General features: G+C 42.8%; 1 protein-coding gene across 11 annotated transcripts in view; it reads right to left on the reverse strand.

Annotated features, from left to right (window-relative positions):
* LOC116320300 (receptor-type tyrosine-protein phosphatase H-like) overlaps positions 1-23,292 on the reverse strand; it is a 56,957-nt gene that overhangs the window by 26,563 nt on the left and 7,102 nt on the right. For all 11 annotated transcript variants that reach the window (XM_039609355.1, XM_039609357.1, XM_039609359.1 and 8 more), the window contains exons 2-5: positions 22,732-22,785; positions 22,540-22,648; positions 21,117-21,374; positions 14,909-15,166 (exon numbers count right to left, since the gene is read on the reverse strand). In XM_039609355.1, coding sequence (XP_039465289.1) covers positions 14,909-15,166; positions 21,117-21,374; positions 22,540-22,648; positions 22,732-22,758 — 652 coding nt within the window. In that variant the 5' untranslated portion in view covers positions 22,759-22,785. The remainder of the gene's footprint in view (positions 1-14,908; positions 15,167-21,116; positions 21,375-22,539; positions 22,649-22,731; positions 22,786-23,292) is intronic.

Below are 23,292 nucleotides of genomic sequence, written 5' to 3' on the forward strand. Positions count from 1 at the left end.
CAATGGTTAGAGCGCCACCTAGTGGGACGACTATAATAATGGTTGAATGAGATGAAATTTTAGCTGGTGGTTAAATGCATGAATTCCATCAATGTGACATGAGATCGGAGCGCTGGTTTTAGGTGTTGGGCTTGGCTCGACGCTACCGGGGTGTGCGAGGGCCCTCATATCGCTGCTTGCAGCTTTAATTATTATTATTATTATTATTATTATTACGGCAAATGAATCGGCCTTTTGAGGGCCTAAACATGCTCAAAAACTCATGAAATTTTGCACACGCGTCAGGTCTGGTGAAAATTTACGTATTTTAATGTCCATAGACATGTCCAGGGGAAATTGGCTCAGTAGCGCCACCTAGAAAAATGAAAAACGTGAGCCCCCGAGATGGGTATGACCTACATGTATGAAAGTTGGCACACATATCGAACGTTAGGAGACGCACAAAAAAGTCTATTATGGCCATGTCCTAAACCCATCAGGAAGTCCGCCATTTGGACGTGAATATGACATTTTGGCTCTAATTTTGCCATTTCCATGCCTCGAACTTTTGCGAACTCCTCCTTGGGATTTGATTGCATAAGCTTCATATTTAATCAGTCTCAACTACACACCTGGGCCATGTTAAATTGCGGAGCTTTTGAGTTTTCGGGATACGGTGAGGCTGTGGCGCCATGGCGAATTTTGATGACTCGCCATGAAAATATTATCGCTTCTCATTCTGTCATACATGTTCCAATCTGGACCAAAGAGCACACATACGATAAGGCTCCACCCCTGAACATATTTCAACTGCCATATTTGACGCAAGCGACAGCGCCACCTAGTGGGAACAGGAAATGTCATGTTTTACACTTTGGGGTACAGTATTGTGATGGGTGACATCTGCAGCCTCAAATTTCTCCAGGAAAGCCTTAAGCAGTTGGTCTTGGGTTACAGTGAAAACTGAGTTTTCGCAAAAGGGTGTGACCCCAGCAGCATGGCGAACATTGATGTCTCGCCATGAAGAAACAAATTAGTATAACTCAATGAAATCCAGTCTGATCAGAACCAGACTTTACAGGGATGATGTCAGAACAGCCCTGAACAGATTGATGTGCCCATTATCAGGAATATGTAGAGCGCCACCTAGTGGGAACAGGAAATGTCATGTCTTATATTTTGTTGCACTGATTTTCACAGGTTCATCGTGGCCACTTCAAAAGCGGTGAATATCACCATCAGTCCCTCATGATGCTTCAGTGAGAAAATTGTGACTTTAAACTGAACGGCGCACACTGGTGGCAACGCGGTTCACCATGAAAGATGAAGTGGCTTTTGAGGGACTTGCAAAGTTTAAAATGTCGTGAAATTTGGCGCACACCTCCAATGTGAATAAGGGTATCTGGCTATGTGATCATTTTCATTAATTAGCGCAAAATGGCTCCACAGCGCCCCCTACAAAAGTTCAAAACATCAGCCCCTGCTCTGTGTTTTATGTATGAGTCTGAAACCTGCTAAGGTTATAGGCGACATCCAGATGTACAAAAAAGTCTCTTGGAGCAATATCCCAAATCCAACAGGAAGTCAGCCATTTTAAAATTAAGGTCTAATTTTCACGACATTTTCCCTTCTTTTCAGGCCTCGTTCTTTGATGAACTCCTCCAAGGATTTTCATCAGATTGACGCGATCTCCTGTGTGTGGAATGTAAAGACCTTTGTGATGTTAAATTGCGAAGCTTTTTACGTTCAGGAATGATATGCGATTTCTCAGTAATGGTTAGAGCGCCACCTAGTGGGACGACTATAATCATCATTGAATGAGATGAAATTTTAGCTGGTGGTTAAATGCATGAATTCCATCAATGTGACATTTGATTGGACGTGCTGGTTGTAGGTGTTGGGTGTGGCTCAACGTGCAGGGGGTGCGAGGGCCCTCATAACGCTGCTTGCAGCTTTAATTAGGGCCCGAGCACAAAAGTGCGAAGGCCCTATTGTATCTGCTCTGTTTCTTCTTCTTCTTCTTCTTCCAAATGAATCGGCCTTTTGAGGGCCTAAACATGCTCAAACTCATGAAATTTTGCACACTCGTCAGGTCTCGTGAAAATTTACGCATTTTAATGTCCGTAGACATGTCCAGGGAAAATTGGCTCAGTAGCGCCACCTAGAAAAATGAGAAACGCGAGCCCCGAGATGGGTATGACCTACATGTATAAAACTCGAACACATATCTAACGTTCGAGAGGCGCAAAAAAAGTCTATTATGGCCATGTCCTAAACCCAACAGGAAGTCCGCCATTTGGAAGTGAAGGTGACATTTTGGCTCTAATTTTGCCATTTCCATGCCTCGAACTTTTGCAAACTCCTCATTGGAATTTCATCGTACAAGCTTCATATTTGGTCAGTGTCAACTACACACCTGGGCCATGTTAAATTGCGGAGCTTTTGAGTTTTCGCAATACTGTGAGGCCGTGGCGCCACGGCGAATTTCGATGACTCGCCATGAAAATCTTATTGCCTCTCGTTCTGTCATACATTGTCCGACCTTGACCAAAGTGGACACATATGATAAGGCTCCACCCCTGAACATATTTCAACTGCCATATTTGACATCAGGGACAGCGCCACCTAGTGGGAACAGGAAATGTCATGTTTTACACTTTGGGGTACAGTATTGTAATGGGTGACATCTGCAGCCTGAAATTTCTCCAGGAAAGCCTTAAGGAGTTGGTCTTGGGTTACAGAGAAAACTGAGTTTTCGCTGAAGGGTGTGACCCCAGCAGCATGGCGAACATTGAGGTCTCGCCATGAAGAAACAAATTAGTGTAACTCAATGAAATCAAATCTGATCAGTACCAGATTTTACAGGGATGATGTCAGACCCGCCCTGAACAGATTGATATGCCCATTGTCTGGAATACGTAGAGCGCCACCTAGTGGCAACAGGAAATGTCATGTCTTTCATTTTGTTGTACTGATTTTCACAGGTTCATCGTGGCCACCTCAAAAGCGGTGAATATCACCATCAGTCCCTCTTGATGCTTCAGTGAGAAAATTGTGACTATAAACTGAACGGCGCACCCTGGTGGCAACGCAGTTCACCATGAAAGATGAAGTGGCTTTTGAGGGGCTTGAAAAGTTTAAAAAGTCTTGAAATGTGGCGCACACCTCTAATGTGATGAGGGATTTCTTTTTATATGTTCATTTTCCTTGAACAGCGCAAAATGGCTCCACAGCGCCCCCTACAAAATTTCAAAACAACAGCCCCTGCTCTGTGTTTTATGTATGAGTTTGAAACCTGGCAAGCTTATTGGAGATATCAAGATGTACAAAAAAGTCTCTTGGAGCAATATCCCAAATCCAACAGGAAGTCAGCCATTTTAAAATTAATGTGTAAATTTGGCGACACTTTCCCTTCTTTTCAGGCCTCATACTTTGACGAACTCCTCCAAGGGATTTCATTAGATTTACGCGATCTCCTGTGTGTGGAATCTAAAGACCTTTGTGATGTTAAATTGCGAAGCTTTTTACGTTCAAGGAAACGGGGTGGTCATGGCGGCACGTGGAGTTTCAATCCCTCGCCAAAAAGCAGTAACCTGCTGTCGCTCAAAATCACAATGTCCAATCTCTCCCAAAGGTCGCAGGCGTGATGAGAGTTGAGCTCGGAAATGTTTGTTATGCCATTTGTCAGTAATGGTTAGAGCGCCACCTAGTGGGACGACTATAATAATGGTTGAATGAGATGAAATTTTAGCTGGTGGTTAAATGCATGAAATCCATCAATGGGACATCAGATCGGACGCACTGGTTTTAGGAGTTGGGCTTGGCTCGACGTGCTGGGGTGCGAGGGCCCTCATATCGCTGCTTGCAGCTTTAATTATTATTATTATTATTAGGGCCCGAGCACTGAGAGTGCGAAGGCCCTATTGTATCTGCTCCGTTTCTTCTTCTTATTATTATTATTATCATCATTATTATTCTTATTATTCAGGCAAAAGAAGGGCCTTTTTGCGGGCTTTAACATGCTCGAAAACTCTTGGAATTTTGCACACATGCCAGGTCTGGTGAAAAATTTTGTATTTTAATGGTTTTACATATGAGCACTGGGAAATGGCTCTGTAGCGCCACCTATGCCTTGTTAAATGCAGCCCTACGAACACATCGTTTTAGCTACATGTATGAAATTTGGCACACATGTGTATCATGCCAAGACGAACAAAAAGGAAATGGGGACCTTTACGCAAAACCCAACAGGAAGTCCGCCATTTGGAAGTGAAGGTGACATTTTGGCTCTAATTTTGCCATTTCCATGCCTCGAACTTTTGCGAACTCCTCATTGGAATTTCATCGTACAAGCTTTATATTTGGTCAGTGTCAACTACACACCTGGGCCATGTTAAATTGCGGAGCTTTTGAGTTTTCGCGATACGGTGAGGCTGTGGCGCCACGGCGAATTTCGATGACTCGCCATGAAAATCTTATTGCCTCTCGTTCTGTCATACATTGTCCGACCTTGACCAAAGTGGACACATGATAAGGCTCCACCCCTGAACATATTTCAACTGCCATATTTGACATCAGGTACAGCGCCACCTAGTGGGAACAGGAAATGTCATGTTTTACACTTTGGGGTACAGTATTGTGATGGGTGACATCTGCAGCCTCAAATTTCTCCAGGAAAGCCCTAAGGAGTTGGTCTTGGCTTCTAGTGAAAACTGACTTTTCGCGAAAGGGTGTGACCCCAGCAGCATGGCGAACATTGATGTCTCGCCATGAAGAAACAAATTAGTATAACTCAATGAAATTCAGTCTGATCAGTACCAGACTTTACAGGCATGATGTCAGACCCGCCCTGAACAGATTGATGTGCCCATTGTCAAGAATAAGTAGAGCGCCACCTAGTGGCAACAGGAAATGTCATCTTTCATTTTGTTGTACTGATTTTCACAGGTTCATCGTGGCCACCTCAAAAGCGGTGAATATCACCATCAGTCCCTCTTGATGCTTCAGTGAGAAAATTGTGACTTTAAACTTAACGGCGCACCCTGGTGGGAAGGCGGTTCACCATGAGCAATGAAGTGGATTTTGAGGGGCTTGGAAAGTTTGAAAAGTCTTGGAATTTGGCGCACACCTCCAATGTCATGAGGGCTTTCTTGTTATGTGATCACTTTCCTTGAATAGTGCAAAATGGCTCCACAGCGCCCCCTACAAAATTTCAAAACATCAGCCCCTGCTCTGTGTTTTATGTATGAGTCTGAAACCTGGTAAGCTTATAGGCAACATCAAGATGTACAAAAAAGTCTCTTGGAGCAATATCCCAAATCCAACAGGAAGTCAGCCATTTTAAAATTAATGTGTAATTTTGGCACCATTTTCCCCTCTTTTCAGGCACCGTTCTTTGACGAACTCCTCCAACGGATTTCATCAGATTAACACGATCTCCAGTGCATGGAATCTAAAGACCTTTGTGATGTTAAATTGCGAAGCATTTTACGTTCAGGGAAATGGGGGGGGGGGGGGTCATGGCGCCACGTAGAGTTTCAATCACTCGCCAAAAAGCAGTAATCTGCTGTCACTCAAAAACACAATGTCCAATCTCTCCGGAAAATTCACAGGTACGATGAGATTCGACCTCGGAAATGTTTGTTATGACATTTGTCAATAATGGTTAGAGCGCCACCTAGTGGGACGACTATAATCATGATTGAATGAGAAGAAATGTTTGCTGGTGGTTAAATGCATGAATTCCATCAATGTGATATCAGATCGGATGTGCTGGTTTTAGGTGTTTGGCGTGGCTCGACGCGCCACGGTGCGAGGGCCCTCATAACGCTGCTTGCAGCTTTAATTTAATTTGTATTTAATTGTGTTTTGTATTTCACAACAGTTAAAAGTTGAAATGTAAATAGTTTTTTGTATTATATGATTTATTATATTTTTGAATAAATAAAAGTATATTTACGGTACCCTAGAGACCAAGCGCGTACAAACGACACCAGAAGTGCACCAGGATGCTAGGCGCAGTGTTGAGCTTTTGTTACCCAGTGGCTACACAAGCCAGCAAGTACCAACGACTGGATTTGGTGTGTAGTAGTAACAGGTAAATGAACCTCTTTATTATTATTTGAATATTTATTTGTGCTTGTGTATAAATACACAAACAATACACATATGCTTTCAATTGTGTAATTTAAGTGATCTAGGTAGCTCTGTTTTGGAAGTTCAGTTCATGCTAGAAATGTGTTTTGGAGTTTGTACGTGCTTTGTCTCTAGGGGCCACCACATATATTTATATATAAATAAAACCACTTTTTTTACATTAGTAATTCCTTTTGTGCATAATTTTATATTATTGTTAATAATAAATTAAAGCAACAAAACAACCTGAAGAGCCGGTTCGGAGCAGGAAGAGCCGGCTCTTTTTAGTGAGCCGAGCTGAAAGAGCCGGTTCTCTAAAAAGAGCCGGAAATCCCATCACTACTGAGTCACACGTATTTTCACATTAAATTTTGTTGGTGTCTGGTTTTCGGGGCGAGATTCTAACATAAGTTGAGGCTGAATTCCAGTGTGACATAGGAACTGGCTCTAGCAAGAAACTAAACATTCTACGTTGAGACTAGAGTTGCAGCCCACATTAAATTCCACATTTAACTTAGTCTATGACTGGCTTCTGTGACAAACTGTGGAAACGTTATGGCCAAAGTTCAGTATATGAAATGGATACTGGCTTTTGTTGCAAAAACACTTTAAATTATTTCCAAGTTGAGCTTAGAGGTTTCTGTGTATTTCTGCATGTGAGACACTGTGTGTGAAATATGAACATGGTGACAGTGACGGTTAATGTGTGAATTAGAGGGCACTAGAGCAGACACATTTTAAGATACTCAGGTTGATGCCTAGTGGGCCTTGTGGATTAGTTCCGGGAGTGGTTTCCCAACCGGTAATTCGGACGCGGTCCGGAGGTAACTAGGTTAGCTGAGGTGGCGACTTGGGAACTTAGGACTCCCGCGTTAGCCCCAGTATAAACAAAAAGACTACTGTGTAATCACGGGTTGATGTTTATTCTGGCATAGAACAAGATATATTTAAAGATCAAAGGTTGAGTTTTACATTAGGTAAAAAGGTCAAATCACTCACTTCAGCGGTAGAAATTGTTGATTGTTTTGTGCCTGTCCCCTGGAGAGTGTGTAAAAATAAAGCAAACGGGGGGAAAAAAAGGAAAGAAGAGAGATAAGAGGGTAATTTGGAGCCACATAGAGATAGATGGGCTTAATTGGGTGACATTCTCTGTGGTGTAAAGAAAAAAGAGGAGTCAAAGCAGTAAAAGTTGAATAGCGGTGTGAAATATGTTGGGTTTTAAATCTGACGTAGAGAAAGAAGAAATAAAGGGAGAGTGGAGAATTATTGAGAAGCAGAGAGGAATTTGTGAGACTGGCGTGCAGTTTGTGCTGTAAAGGTGGGCGTGTTGCCTGCTTGTCTATTTACCAGTGATGAAAATGATATTAATTAATTCTCAGTGTGTTAATACAGGTGGCTACGGACCTGGATCAACCATCCACCACAAGCACAGCGGCCGGCGCAAAATGATTAACATAATGGGAACCGCACCCAGCAAGAATCAGCAGCTGTGGAACGGACAGCAGCGAGGAGGGAATTAGAGGAGAAATGAAAGTTTTAAGAGAACATAAAATTGGGTTGAAATTCGGGGCCAACTGACTTGTGGAGGTTGAGAAAGTGTCCGGAGCATCGCAACAAAAGGTGAAAGAAACAAACCCACACACAGGCTGAGAAATGTGAGAGAAAGGCTCCTTTTAAGGAAACACCTCTTTTGGAAAACAAAAGCTAAGGCAGAGAGAAGCTTTGCTGGATCTGCAGCTCCACTGAACACACATACGATTAACCTCCCTACAAACGTACACACAAGCAATGAAAAGCAGCTTACACTCATGAACACGTGAAGATTTTTCAGCAAGGTTGAAGCAGGGAAACTTAACACCTGTTGTTAAATGCTAAGTTTATCCACTACTAACAAATAAAATCTACGGGTTGCAGGACAACAGCTTGACTAAAGAAAAAGAGGCTGGTATGACCAACCAGTGATGAAACAATAAATTTAGTGGTTAAGAGTCAAATTGTGAGATGTTTTCTGCTGATTGAACAACACAAGTGACTTACTGAAGGAAGGAAAATTCTCTTTTGTGAGTTTAAACATGATCTTGAGAATTTAAATATGTACCTGTGTTGTGCTGTTAACTCAGTGGGCTATTAGTTGATTATATCATGAAAAAAGGAGAAAAAAAAAAAGGAAAAAAAAGGGGGAGAGAAGGCTGACACAGGGCCCCGCCCGGTGTTTCTCCCCTCTCCTTGTAACACAGCCAACACAATATCATTTTCCTTTTCGTCCATTCCTGTTTTTTGTTTTTGTGTTTCTTGTGGGTTGTTGGGTTTTTTTTGTGTGTTGTTTTTTTTTTTTTTTTTTTTTTTTCCTTCCTCTTTATGCTTGATTACAGGGTGCTTTGCCAGCCCTGGGAGCCGAGGCTTACCTGGACTCCTGCTCTACCATCTTCGACATGACCCTGACCAAATGCTACAACAGCTGGATCCAAAACAACCTGAAAATGCCAACAGTGCTACAGGAAAGGGATCTCATACAGCACAGACGGAGGGTGCTGAACCCAAGGCCCGTTTCACTACACGGGGGAAGATTCCCCGACAGCTTCAGCTGACAGAGCTGTGACGAGACGCCCATTAAGCCCGGATGAAAAAGTGAGGCCGAACAACATAATGCTGGCCCTGATAGCTCTGCATTAACGCTGTGCAGGTCAGTGACGGACCAACACGGATGATCGGGCAGCAGAAAAAAGGGCGTGACAGAGACAGGAGCTACTGAGGTCAAAAGGCACCTCAGAACGGACAGAACACAATGCAGGTTCCACATGCGGCGAGCATGGACACTGGAGAAAGGACTGTCCCAATTGGGGTCAGAACCAGGATGGACAGGACTGAGCAGCAGCAGTGGTCGCAAACAGGCTGAAAAGGAGGAGGGCAGGACCCCAGAGCACGCTTCAGGGCGTGGTTTACCCAAGACACCAGAACAGGAAAGTGATGAACACACACTGATTCAGCATGAAGTGATACACACACGAACACATGTGCACTCGTTGATTGAGTGAGAAATGACACACACCTAAATCAAAATGCTGATTCACTGAGAAGTGACACACCAAATACACATGCACACGCTCGTGCAATGAAGAGCAGAGATGGGCAGTAACGCGTTACTTGTAACGCGTTACTGTAATCTGATTACTTTTTTCAAGTAACGAGTAATGTAAGGGATTACTATTGCAAAAACGGTAATTAGATTACCGTTACTTTCACGTAGGAACGCCTGCGTTACTGCGTTACTAAAACCGTGATTTTTGCGAGAACGTCTCATGACAGTGGCGTGGCGAGTGCGACGTTCGTGACAACAGCTGTCTGCAGATCATAATATATCGAGTGCGGGACAGAGTGTAGCATGCAGCGTTTAAAGCGTGGAAGTACTGACCTTATTTTGAGTTTGATTCCATAAAAGTGACAAAAACATTAGTGTCCGTTGTGCGTGGGAAGAAAACTTCTTTTACAGCGAAAAAACCCTAAACTTCCAAGCAAGCACCGAGTGTACTACGACGTAATGTGAAATTCACAGAGAAACTCATGCGGATTCTTCCACTGACCGCTGCGGCACACCTGCACCAGGGTAAACCTCCTCCGCCTACCCCAGTCCTGCTTTACAGGTGAAAATAGAGCAACAGGACCGCTAGTCTTTGATTTTATTTATTTTCTGCTGTGTTTTACTTGCATCTATTTGAAAGAGTGAGTGTAAACACAAAAAAATATTTTATTTTATGTGCTGGAATGTGCAGAAAATAGGTTTAAATGTTAAACAAATTTCTTCCAGTCAGAGAATGTTGCATATAATTTAATTTTTGCTTGATGCATAAAGTTAAAAGATTAAAACTAATAAAACAAGTTTTAAAAAGAGACTTTTCCATTTGATTACATTTTGTATGATGAATTATGCAGAAAAAGTAGAATTGGGCTGAAAGATCTATCGCTTTATCACCTATTCAGGTTGTAAATCGTGTTTTTAAAAAGTAACTAAGTAACTAAGTAACTAAGTAATCGATTACTTTTGAAAATAAGTAATCAGTAAAGTAACGGGATTACTTTTTGGGGGAAGTAATCAGTAATTAGTAACTGATTACTTTTTTCAAGTAACTTGACCAACACTGATGAAGAGTGATGTACACACATATGCTGATGCAATGAAGAATGCTTTGCTAACAAATGCTTATGCTGATACGCAAAATGCTGCACACAAACACCCAAAAACAGAATCTGTTACGAGAAGCCATTGACAGAACGCATTTTATGCCATCCAAAGGGGACAAATGTACATTTAAGGAACAAGGGGTCCGTTCTTCGTACCTCGCTAAGTAAGTTAGCCGGATTTGATTGTTGACGATTTCGTGTGATCTTGGATCATTCGGTTCTCCGAAGCTCATCCGGGACTTGCTGTCATAGCAACAGATCCGTAAGCGTAAACCTGCTTGGGAGCAGGCTTACTTTATGTAAACAGGATTAGATCGCGGCCACTCAGGTATGTCCGCTGCATTTATACGAAAGCAACAGCGATATTTCTCCACTGTTTTTCCATAAATAAATATTATCAATGTAACTAAAGATAATGCAGTATTTGATTCTTTTATTGATTTCATACAGATACACAGGTCATTTCCTAAAAAAAGGGAAATGTACTATTAATCATTCTATTTCATGTATTTGATTATTTCAGATGTAATTCATATTTTAGAGTAGTAATAGTAAATTACTTCGTGTAATCAAGATGAGAGACCACGGCTATAAAAGCGAAGGTGGATTTGGGAAGTCTGTCGCAGCCATGTCCTGTCCGTTTGTATGCGAGCGACCCATTGCGGAAGGTGCAAGATTGATAAGGAGAGTTTTCAGAATTCAGCGGATATTGCGGGATAGACAGGATCCTTTAGCTCAGCGTGACAGTGTGCGCGCATATTTTTTATATATATATATATATATATATATATATATATATATATATATATATATATATATATATATATATATATTTTTCAGTCACCCTTGCATGGGAAAAGGTAAAAGTGATGGAGTGTTATGTAAAACTACACACAAAAAACCCACAATGTCAATAAATGTCACAGTACAAAAAGCCGGGGTGTGACGAGGGGGTGCAGGACCACCACCTGTCTTTATTTGCTCTGCCCTTTTCTTGGTTGCTGTTATAAACAAACAAACAGATTATTTCAGGGTCTCTTTTCAAGAGACTAAAAGCAATATAAGTGATAAATATTACCATTCTGTAGAATATTCTTATATTTCACTTTTACTTGTTCCCATGTTCTAGTGGGTCCTGTTGTGGCTCTAATGTGAAAGAGGATGTAATATAATATAATAAATTACGAGTTTAATTTGTCAGCAACTTTCTGCCAGCCCTCTCTCCTTGCTTTTGCAGCCTTTGCAGTGTTCCCTTGCGTTTTAATTAAACTCTGAAACTCCTGAAATCCCTCAATCAAGAGTTCTTGCTCTGCTGCCGAAAACTACTGAGCGCGCTCCTTCGACATTTTCGCCGACCAATCAAAGGGTTGCCGATCAATGTTTCTACTATCGATGCGTAGCCCCTTTTAAGCCACCCAGTGATCTCAGATTACTTCATCCAGCTATACTAATCATCAACAACAGGTGTGTTCGGAGAACCGGATTAGCGAGCTCAAAGTTGGCGCGATGATTTGATCTTGGATGTGTCATTTGATCTTGGATGTAGTAAGCGAGGTACGAAGAACGGACCCCAGGTCTAAAATTCTTTGCTTATGAAAACAATGTCTGTGTTTAGTGATAGGGTGAAAATGATGACGTGACTGCATGCCGCAGGATTTCTGTTTATGGCTGCTCAAGGCCTCGACTGAATTGTGTACTGTGCTTCACACAGACCTGATGAGGAGCAGTGGTACAGAGTGAAAATGATGAACTAACTGTTTTATTTTGGAGCGCCGCATTTTCTGTGATTGAGACTTAATTCAAGGAGGAACAAAAGGTTCTACAGCACCTGAGGTTCTCATTCCCAAACAGTATTGTTCCATGAGGAAGCAAAATCTTCCTGTGAATTTTCTTTTGGTTGATTTTTGGGTTTTGCTTAGCACTAGGTTGATTTTTATCAGTGAGGTTTGGGTTTTTTCTTTAAGAGAGAGACAGTTTTATGCTTGAACATGTCTGGAATTGGCCCTAGTATTTTTATTTTATTGGTTACATTTGTTTTTGCTTTTGTTACAGTGCATTGAGATGATAAAATCTGAGAGGTGTGATCCACCGGTGGTGATATTTTGTGAGTTCATGATTTAAGAATCAGCTGTCTTTTAACCAGCGCCTGCAAAAGTGAAATTTAAAATGCTATGAAATATTCTTACTGGAAACGGTCACAAAGTGTGCTTCTCCATGATTATAATGGGCTTTGGAGAAAGTCACGTATATGGGACACTGATCACATGAGATGGTGAGTCCTGAGTCTAAAAGGATTGCTGCGAGTCAATCCAGTCCAAAATCATAAAGAAGTGTCTTGTCTTTGAGATGAGGTGATATTGCTCTGAGTGAATACTCAGAGACGTGCGCATGAGACTCCACTATCAGCAATACCTGGTGTGTGTGTGGACTGTGTGTGGATTGACTTTGTAGACTAAAAGTTTTGACTGACTTGATACTGAGACAAACTGCACCGACCTTAGGATTAGTAAAGCCGGTAAGAAAAGGGTGGATGCTTTTTTTGTTTTTTGCAGGAGCAGGAGAACAAGAGAGACCAGAGGGGAAGACTGTAGCTTCACATGAGTGTGGAACTGCAGACTTAACCCTTTGGTTGCTAATGTTGAGTTACTGATGTTTGTATTAAGAAAATTGTGTTTTATTAGCTGTGTTTTGATTAGGTATCACATTATATTGTTGGGAATGCCAAATGCTACAGTGGAGAACTTTTGATATCACTCCTGACTGGAATAGGTTAATATTAACCATAGCAGGCCACTGTAAAAGTCAATTAAATTTTATAGAGGAAAATGGCCAAAACTTTAACAATATTTATGAATAAAAGTGCTAGGATGTGGTATTGCAAAAGAACAAGAGCAAAGTAAAGAAAAAAAAATCCATTGTGTTTTGATAAATGTACCATTACACTCACCCACTTGACCACACAACCAGTTTACACGCCAAAGGAGGGTAATTGTGAATGTTCGAGGGAGGAATATCACAAAAGTGGGAAAGGTAAGCCCCAATGGCGTGATAATGGCATAAATTTAACTTATGGTCAAATTCCTAAAATTTGACACAAAACATAAATTCTCCAAAACTTGGAGACAGGAGTTCTGGATAAACATAATTTAGCAGGGTTTGAATCTATAATATTTTGAAATGACACCCAATAAAATGTTGACCAAGTCAATTATGTTTATTCCAATGTGCAGAGATTAGCCAATCTGACCAGGGAATGCAATAAACAGGACAGTCGGCGTTAAAGTCACCTTTGACAGTCCAGACTAGGATGGCGTTGGACATCCTCAGGGTGGAAAAAGGGTTGGTGTGGTTTGGCTTGTTGTATGTACATTTCAAAGTGATACAGCTCCGGATGGGCCAGTTATCAGGGCATGGAAGGATGACAGACTTTATTAAATGAGGAGAAGGAATTTTCTGGGATTGAAGATCCTCTGGGTGAGTGGTTGACTAAAAGCATGCATAAAATAAAAGCTATCATTTTGTTATCGACTGTTATTCGATTGATAATTGGCCACATTCACAGCTGTATTGACTTGTTGTGGACGCAGTCTACTTCATATTTAAGTACTCTAACAGATCGAAAAACAGTGACATCAAAGGAATAATATGCAGTGCCACACTATCAGATGCCAGTGACGGTTGGGGTTAGTGATAAATCAGGTGAGCTGGATTCATGGCTGAATTGAGACATAAATTCCCGTGCTGTGGTCAATGAGGGGAAAAACGGGGGGAACAGAGTTGCAAAGGTGAAGTTGATATTAACACACGTTTTGTTTCTAGGTAGTTTTGCAGATGCAGGGTCTGGGCGGAGCCAGGAGTTTAACAGATTTAACATGATAATTAAACTGATTTCATTCCCTAACACAGGATAGCAGGGCTGGAGCAAAGCTACTCGAAAGGAGAATTTCTAATGTTTTCAGAGAAATTATGTTACTAATCTTTTCTTTTAATTTCTATCTCCGATGAACTGACACATGGGAGTGTGTCAAAAGGGGGGAAGTCGAGTTTTAACATGAAACAATGGTTTCTATGATGGTTTTTATGACTTTATTTGTGTGTTTAATAATTTAGGTATGGCAAAACTTGTAATGACCCAAAAGTTCCCAGACTTTTTCTAGAGAACCAGTGAGAAGCATAAATCATTATTTTCATGTTTAAGCTTTAATGATTGAAATAAACTGAAAAGCATTTAGAAGATAAAATGCCTGTGTTCATGAAAAGCGAGTATCACAATGGAGGGAGAAACCGTGGGACGGCAGGCTGAATGAAACACATGCTTTTTGTGAAAAGGAGGGAAATTGTTAGAATTAAAAGCCTGGCCTCTAAACTGGTGAACCGAACCAGAGCGTTGATATAATTGTCAGGTGTATTGCCTTGCCAGTGTGAGCAGTTGTTGGAAGATGTAAATCCCATCTTGAACATCCGTTGACCTGTATACTGCACTCTATGTAGTATGCTGTATTGTATTAATAGTAGGCTGGGATTTCTAATCAATTTAAAGGTTTAAGCAAATAAAGTGTGTGAGGATAAAGAAAACATTTTACGTCTCCTTATTGATTACACTTTTGTAACTTACCAGTGACTGCAGTAATGCTGACTCCACTGCTTCTGACGTTCTCAAACACAGAGTAGAGAGTGAATGTGTATTGAGTTCCAGGAGTGAGAGATGAGACTGTGTGAGTTACTGGTCCATCTTCATCTGGGACACTGATGTTTGTCTCTGTATCATTGAACTGGAGAATAAAGCGGATTTTGTTGTTGACTTTATTCCACTGCAGAGTGATGCTGTTCTCAGTTTGTCCTGATGATATTAGACCTTCTGAATTCTGAGGAGCTGGAAAAACAAAGATTAACAGATGATTTGATTAGCTTATTGTCTCTATTGTTAAGGTGAGTGTCTAGAAAAAGAACTATTGGTGATTTAGTATGCTGACATCAGTACATCATTTCATAGGCACAGGTGGCCAAGAGGGGACACAGGAGGAATGCCTCCCCGGAACAGAACCAAAACAGAGTCTCAGGAGTCCAATGCAAAACGTCCATACACACATGCAGTTCAGTCAGTTCTGGGAGCCTATGGCTCAATTGCCCATGACGAGGTAGGGCGGGTGGCCGACCATGCAGAAGGCAGAGGTGGCAACACAGTTCAGGAGGCCATCCACGACGGCGATGATGTTCAGGCAGCGGCCTGGAAAGTGGCCTTTGATGTTGAGGCACTGGACGTGGACCAGACGGTGGGGTGGTGGCCGCAGAACCAGACGAGGATGATGCTGCAGGCAACGGCGTGGAAACCGCAGGTGGTTGCACTGCAGGCGACTGTGATGTCTGGATGGGCTCCTCGGACCCCCCCAGTGGAACAAAACCAAACCAGCAGTCATGGGGCCCTCTAGCACACACAAGGCAGGCTGGAGCTGCGTAGAGCACTGACTCTGCTCAGGCAGCTACAGCAGGGTGAAGTCCTCAGCTGGCTTCTTAGGCTCCAGGGGTGCAGAGTTGGCTGAGGGTCGAAGCTCAGCCTCTGGGGAGGCCCTGGAGAGAGTAACTGTCTCCGGCCAGCTTTTTAGGAAACATTACAGTTTTAATCTGCCTTGAAGATGTGGTAGAAAAACAGTCCCTTCTGGCCTGCACTGACGTAGCCTTAAGCACAGCTGAAGCGGGTGAATGTGATGGCTGAATAGGTAGTGGAGCTAAGGACTGAACTGAGGGTTGGGCTACGCCCTGAGCAGGTAACTGAACTGTAGACAGTGCTAAAGCTTGAGCTACAGGCTGCGCTAGAGGCTGTATTGACGGCAAAGCTGATGAGTGGGCCAGTGGCTGAAGTAATGGTGCAGGTGAAAATGGAGCTGGTGATGGAGCAGACAACTGTTCCGGCTGGGCAGCTAACGGCAAAGCTAACTCCACATCCAGCGAGGTGTGTTGCGCTTTCTCTGCTGAATTGGGCAGTAAAGCGAAAGCGTCTGGGGGGTGAAGGTGAAGGGTGTTAAGGAGGAAGTCCTGTTCGAGTGGATGAAGCGAGCTCAGTAACCAGGGGAGGCCGGAAACCAGTCGCTGTAACCAGGTCTCCGAGGCGCAACGAAACTCCTTCTGCTCATGCTCTAGCCACAGGCTAATCCACCTCGAAACGGAGTCAGTTAATTCCTCCTGAAGCTCCTCGAAGGTGTGAATGCTGCTGGGCCCATGTTTGGTCGCGTCGTACTATCACAGCAGCAGTCTTGAGGTGTAGTGAAGGAGGACCCAAGATGCAGGCAAAGCTGTGATTTGAGTGAGCTTTATTATGGGAGGTGAAAACAACAAAAGCAAGGGTGGCGAGTACAGAACTAAAATATCACCTAAACTGGGAAAACTAGAGAACAAACCTGAAACCATAATATGCCCGTATGAACATGGGATGAGAACGCAGAACCAAGAATGCAGAGAGATGCAGAGATACACCAGGTTATACAGAAGACGCGACAAGGAACACAGGTAGGCACACAGTATACACAAGGTAACGAGGGAATGACACACCAGAGGGGAACACAGCTGAACCTAATTGGACAAGACAAGGAACTAAAACAGAATACACTAACATGAGACAGGACCTTCAAAGTAAAACAGGAAACACAAGGAAGCCACATAACAAAACCTAAAGCTAGAACTCAAGTACTATAGTGGTAAGGGGCTAGAAACAGTGCGAGAGAAACCCAAAACCTAAATGTCCAAAACTCAAAAACACTGGGTCACTAACCCAGGACCATGAGCATTTGTCTCTGAGTCAAATGCATGAATGAATGTCTGATGACAGATGGATCGTTGGGGTCCGGTCTGTGTATCGCGCAGCAGGTATATTCTTGCCTTGGCGTCCACCTTTGTTGTAGAGGTTTTGTCACATATTAATTACATCGACGGATGCCTAGACACGTTGATGACAAAACGCTGATGTCTGTCTCTCTCACTCCAGACCCTAGCAGCTACTGACATAGGGAAAAACAATTATTTAGATGGGAATCAGCTGTTTCTGCCAGCCTCTCTTGTTGCTGAACCCTTTGCTCCACCCCTCCCCTGCAGCTGAACCACAAACCACACCCCGCCACAGAGACACTTTGTGAACCTCATGGTGAGGACGTCAATGGGCTTACCAAGCATATCACTCACTACATAACATTCAGCACCGACTCAACTGTCCCAGCTCCAACTGTCTATTGTTACCCAAATAACAATCCGTGGGTGACTAACGACATCAAAGCCCTCCTCAATGACAAGAAGAGTGTCTTCACAGCGGTCAATAGAGAGGAGGTGAGAAATGTTCAGGCAATACTGAAAGGCAAGATCAGAGAAGCTAAGGACAATTACAGGAGAAAGCTGTATTTCTCCAGCTCCATACTGACTTAACTATAGTCAGCCTGTAATCCACAGCCACACCATTCTCTCTCCACATTGCACCATAGCCTCCTGTGAAAGTCTTGACATCCCTCCCCCATCTGTCACATTCATTCATGACCAAGTTCAGAGGCAATCAGAAGACTCTACTCAGGCAAGTCTGCTTTACCAGAAGCGGTGATTGCCTGTGTCCTCAAGGGCTTTGACCCCAGCTTTGTGGAGTCGGAACTGAGGGAGACGCGGACATAAATATACAGAAAAATAACGAGGGACGTGGGAACACATGGGGAACACAGCTGACACGAATAATCACAGTGAAACAGGGTAGGACTAAACACAACATGACGTACACTGATGGGAGATTAAAGATTAAATAAAGTAAAACAGGAAATACACACAGATGCAGACTAGAGGGGGAGAGAGAACATGAGGAGCAGGAGGGAGAGCACGAACATGACAAGCTGGGGAAACATGATGGAATAAAACACAAGGAGGGAAACAAGATAATCAAGGCACAAGAGCACACAATTACATAAACACAGACACACATAGGGAGACAGAGGGCAAAGACACAAGGGTGAATTTAATAATAATAATAAAATAACAAATGAGGCGATCGTGGCTCAAGAGTTGGCAGTTCGTCTTGTAACTGGAAGGTTGCTGGTTCGAGCCCCGGCTCGGACAGTCTCGGTCGTTGTGTCCTTGGGCAAGACACTTCACCTACCGCCTACTGGTGATGGCCAGAGGGGACGATGGCGTGATATGGCAGCCTCGCTTCTGTCAGTCTGCCACAGGGCAGTGTGTGAATGTGAGAGTGAATGAATAGTGGAATTGTACAGCGCTTTGAGGGCCCCGAATAAATGCAATCCATTATTATTATTAGTAGTATAATACAAAAACACAAGAAAACTGAGAACGCTGGGTCAAAATGACCCAGGACCATGACACATGATGTCTCTGAGTCTGAAGAGAGTCCCAGTGCTGTGGAAGACTTTCCTGTGCCAAAGACGCCACCTCCCAGTGGCCCCCAGGATTACAGACCTTTGGCACTAACTTCCCACATCATGGAAAGACTCATCCTTGTCCAGCTCTGACCTACTGTCATACCACATCAGGATCTCCTTCAGTTCACTAACCAGCTCCACCTTGAAGCTGAAGACGCCATCATATTCATTATGCTCAATCAACTGAGAGTCATGTTTTTCAAGTTTTCTCAGTGCATCCATCTGGCCGACCATTCTGGGTGATACACTGACAGCGATGCAGGTGGATGCCTCGGTTGTGTCCTGGATTATCGATTACTTGACAGGAAGACCACAATATATGCATATTCAACACTGTGTATTTGACAAGGTGATCGGCAACAGAGGGGTATCACAAGGGACTGTCCTTTCCCCTTTCCTCTTCACCCTCTACATGACAGACTTCAGCCACTGCACCGAGATCTGCCATCTTCAGAAGTTTTCTGATGACTCTGTGGTGGTTGGATGCGTTAGTAAGGGTGATGAGACAGTGAGTCCCCTGTTTCAATCTAGGGGGTCGATGTGGACATTGTTGAGGACTATAAATACCTTGGATCAGTGGTTTTTCATATGGGCGACATAGGCCATTGCCTAGGGCGGCATTGTTGTGGGGGCGGCATCATGGCATTGGCAAAACAAAAGGTGCTCTCACCCATGCTGCCCCGACATCCTGCCAGCACATTTTGGGAATTGCATAAGCACCAAACGGTTTTCTATTGCCCATTTGCAAGGAGTAAGGGAGTCCTCCATTTACGAGGTGCGCCTGCTGCTTGCTGTACATTGCTAAACATTTCTCAGTTTAAACACTTGTTACTTATGTTCTGGTGTAAATAAACTATTGGCTTATGTTATTTGAAAGTGTTTTAGTTTTCATTTTGTTCAAATTTAAAGAACGTCCCAACTCTTCTGGAATTTGGGGTGTAATATTACAGCAATCCCCTCCGTGAGTGGCCACCTTACTGTGGTGGAGGGGTTGGTGGGTTTTGCTTTACCTCCTGGTAAGGTCTACCAAGGCAAATTGGTTCTGGGTGAGAAGCCAGACAAAGAGCGATTCAATTTACCCCTGTGAGTAACAAAAGAGCAAGGGAGGTGTGTACCCTGACTGGTGCAGGGTTACTGGGGCCTCACCTTGGAACCAAGACTGGGGAGGGAGCTCAACGGAGAGTGCCTGATTAATGGGTCTAAGCCCATGGGGCCCGGCGGGATATATTAAATGACTGAATGGTCAAACTGACTGTAAAGTTTAATCCATTCATTTTACAGTTAAAATGTTTACAACAAAAGCTATCAAAATCAAAAAGCTATCAAATATTTCTATTTATTTACATATATTTATTAGGCAAAGACCCTACAATGATACTGATATAGGGAGCTATTTATAGCCAACTAACCAAGTCAAAGTTTTCTAGAAGAAAGCGCCATTGCTTGGTGACACCAAGTAGATAGGCCCCAAGTGAAGGAGGGGGGACACCTAGTGGTTGACCTCTATGACCTCTACCTATTTATTGGTCTGCTCCACTGTAGGCCCACCACCTCCAGGAGGCGCTGTAGAGGTCGGATGCATTGTCGGTTGGGTGCCTGTCAAGGATTGGGGGCCGTGGAATGTCATCTCTCTGGTGGCTGACCTGAGCTAGGGTATGAGGTTCAGAGACACCGGCTAGATATAGTTGGGCTTGGGCTCTGGAACCAGTCTCCTGGAGAGGGGCTCCTGTATCCCCTCAGTTTCCTGGATGTACACTGGGGTTTTTGCCGGTGGACAAGTTTCCCTGTGCTTTTAGGTTGGGGAAAAGGTCCTGACTATCCTTTGTGCTTATGTGTCAAACGACAATTCAGAAGTCACTGGGTGGTGTGCTTGAGGGTGCTAGTGAGAAACTTCAATGTACATGCAGACAATTGTAGCACAATTTGGAGGGGCGTGATTGGAAGGAATGTATGAAATGACTTTTCTGTTAAAAGTTGCACGCGAGAATAAACCAGGGACTCTGCCAGGCAGTTCCAGCACACCCTCGAAATACGTGTAGATGTGCCAGGTCTGTCCTGCATACTCCCTTGCCATGTGATCCAACTCACCACCAGGTGGTGGCCAGTCAACAACTCAGCTTCCCTCTTCATCTGAGTGTCCAAAATATATAGCCACAGATCCAATAACACAATTACAAAATTGGTCACTGAGCTGAGACCTATGGTGTCCCGGTGCCATGTGCAATTATGGACATCTTTATGTTTAAACATAGTGTTCGTTATGGACAAAGTGTTCGGATCAGTGAGATTTTAAAAAAATTCACTTGTGGATCTGTATTTCACATTGAAATTTGTGTTTACACTGAGTCCATGTATTCTAACTTTCTAACTTTATGTAGTATTGTCTTACCTTTTTTCTAACTATGTGTCTCTTTTACTTACTTGTATGTTCAAAGCAGTGCACAGCAGATTGAATTTTCTTTTCATCCCCATTTTCTTCTGGATTCAGGCAGGACATTTCTTCCTCTGGTTTCCCGTTGCTGGGCTTTGGGCTGTTCATGTTTGTCTCTTGAAGGTTTTTTCTCTTGCTGCAGCTGGCGACAATGTAATTCTTCGTTTCATCAGCAGGAGTGTCCAAATGTTGAGACACTAACTCACTTCTGATATTAAACAATGTTGTGTTCACGTGACAACAAGGAACTGAGGAAGTAACAAGAATGTGGAAAATCATGCTATAAGGATTATATGTATCATCATGTATGTATTATTTGTATGTTCTCCATCTCTTCCTAAATGAGCAAATCAATCTTGATGAAGCAAAAACATAACCTAGGACTAAGTGCCAATATTTTTGAGTATACACATATATTATAAAAATCCCACAACTAATATATTGGTAACGTTTGACAGTTTAATTGAGCACTGAATAGAATATCGTAGTATAGAAGAGTGTTTCACAATACTGTACAATGTATCATATTCTACTCAGTGACGGCAGCATATGTATGTATTCAAAGGAGTTTGCAAAGAAAAGCGTCTGGACTTCTTTAAGTTGCTTGAAGACGTTTCACCTCTCATCCGAAGCTTCTTCTTCAGTTCTAAGGTCAAATGGCGAGAGTCCCAGATTTAAACCCAGTGGGAGTATCCCCAAAGAGGACAAAGGACCCCTGGTGATCCTCTAATCACATGAGCCAAGGTGTGAAAGCGGGTGTGGGACCTAATCAGCCAGGGTTTCGGGTGAGCTCATTGTGAAACCTGGCCCCACCTTGTCATGTGAATTCCTGAGGTCAGATGGCCCAGGATGTGAGTGGGCGTTAAGGCGTCTGGGGAGGGAACTCAAGACTGGATTATAGATGGCAGACAGTTGGTGTCGTAAACCACCGCCTCTGTTCAAAGATGAGTTCCCTCCCCAGACGCCTTAACGCCCACTCACATCCTGGGCCATCTGACCTCAGGAATTCACATGACAAGGTGGGGCCAGGTTTCACAATGAGCTCACCCGAAACCCTGGCTGATTAGGTCCCACACCCGCTTTCACACCTTGGCTCATGTGATTAGAGGATCACCAGGGGGTCCTTTGTCCCTCTTTGGGGGGATTCTCCCACTGGGTTTAAATCTGGGACTCTCGGCCATTTGACCTTAGAACTGAAGAAGCTTCTTGGATGAGAGGTGAAACGTCTTCAAGCAACTTAAAGAAGTCCAGACGCTTTTCTTTGCAAACTCCTTTGACTACGATGACCTGGATGACTGAGAACCTTCACAGACATATGTATGTATGTTCCCTATCACCTATGTTTGCTATTAATGTTAACATTTTACTGTGCAATTCTGGCATAGCAATGAAAAGCATAAACATGATTTTTACCTCCTGTAATGATGTGTTGAAGGTCTCCGCAGGTAGAGCATATTGGTAATGGAGGGTCATTTACTTCCTCACAGTAAAGCTCAAAAAATAAATCTTCATCACTGATTGCCTTTTGAGAAGTGACACATAAACATACATATTACAGAAACAATATCTCAAGAGGACAGTATCTCTATTTCTATTTTTTTTTACCTCCATAGTTGTTACAGAGTCTGCCATCCTATTGTTGCTCCAGACAGCTTCTCTCTGTTGACAGTAATGAGAAGCAAGTCTTTTTAGAGACCATTTATCAAATCTTGAAAAAAATGACACCAAATTCTGTAGCCTTCTCCTTCATCAGTTGAACAGTTTTAACACTGTTATCATCACATTAATTTGCAACCCTGGCCCCATACATCTGCATACAATAATCTAACACATGCTATCATGATACATGATAGCATGTATTCAATACTTTTGTCCAATCAAAGTTTTAGATTTTGGTGACATTTTTAGGCCTTTTAAAACATTTAAAACACTGAGTTTACAATTATTAAACATTTGCAGTTAAATGTCTGCCATCCATCTCCTACTTCAACACAATTAAGTATAAAAATATATTTAAAGTACCAAAAGTAATAATACGCCTTTTATTCACTTGACCTTAATAGTGAATTTGCAAAGATAATCATAGCTGAAACGCCCTCTTTCTTTGCTGAACTCAAAAACCTAGTGTCTATTATTTACAGTAATAATCATCTCATTATATAGTTA

Source organism: Oreochromis aureus, linkage group 3 (genome assembly GCF_013358895.1).
Source record: "Oreochromis aureus strain Israel breed Guangdong linkage group 3, ZZ_aureus, whole genome shotgun sequence".
NCBI classification, from domain to species: Eukaryota; Metazoa; Chordata; class Actinopteri; order Cichliformes; family Cichlidae; genus Oreochromis; species Oreochromis aureus.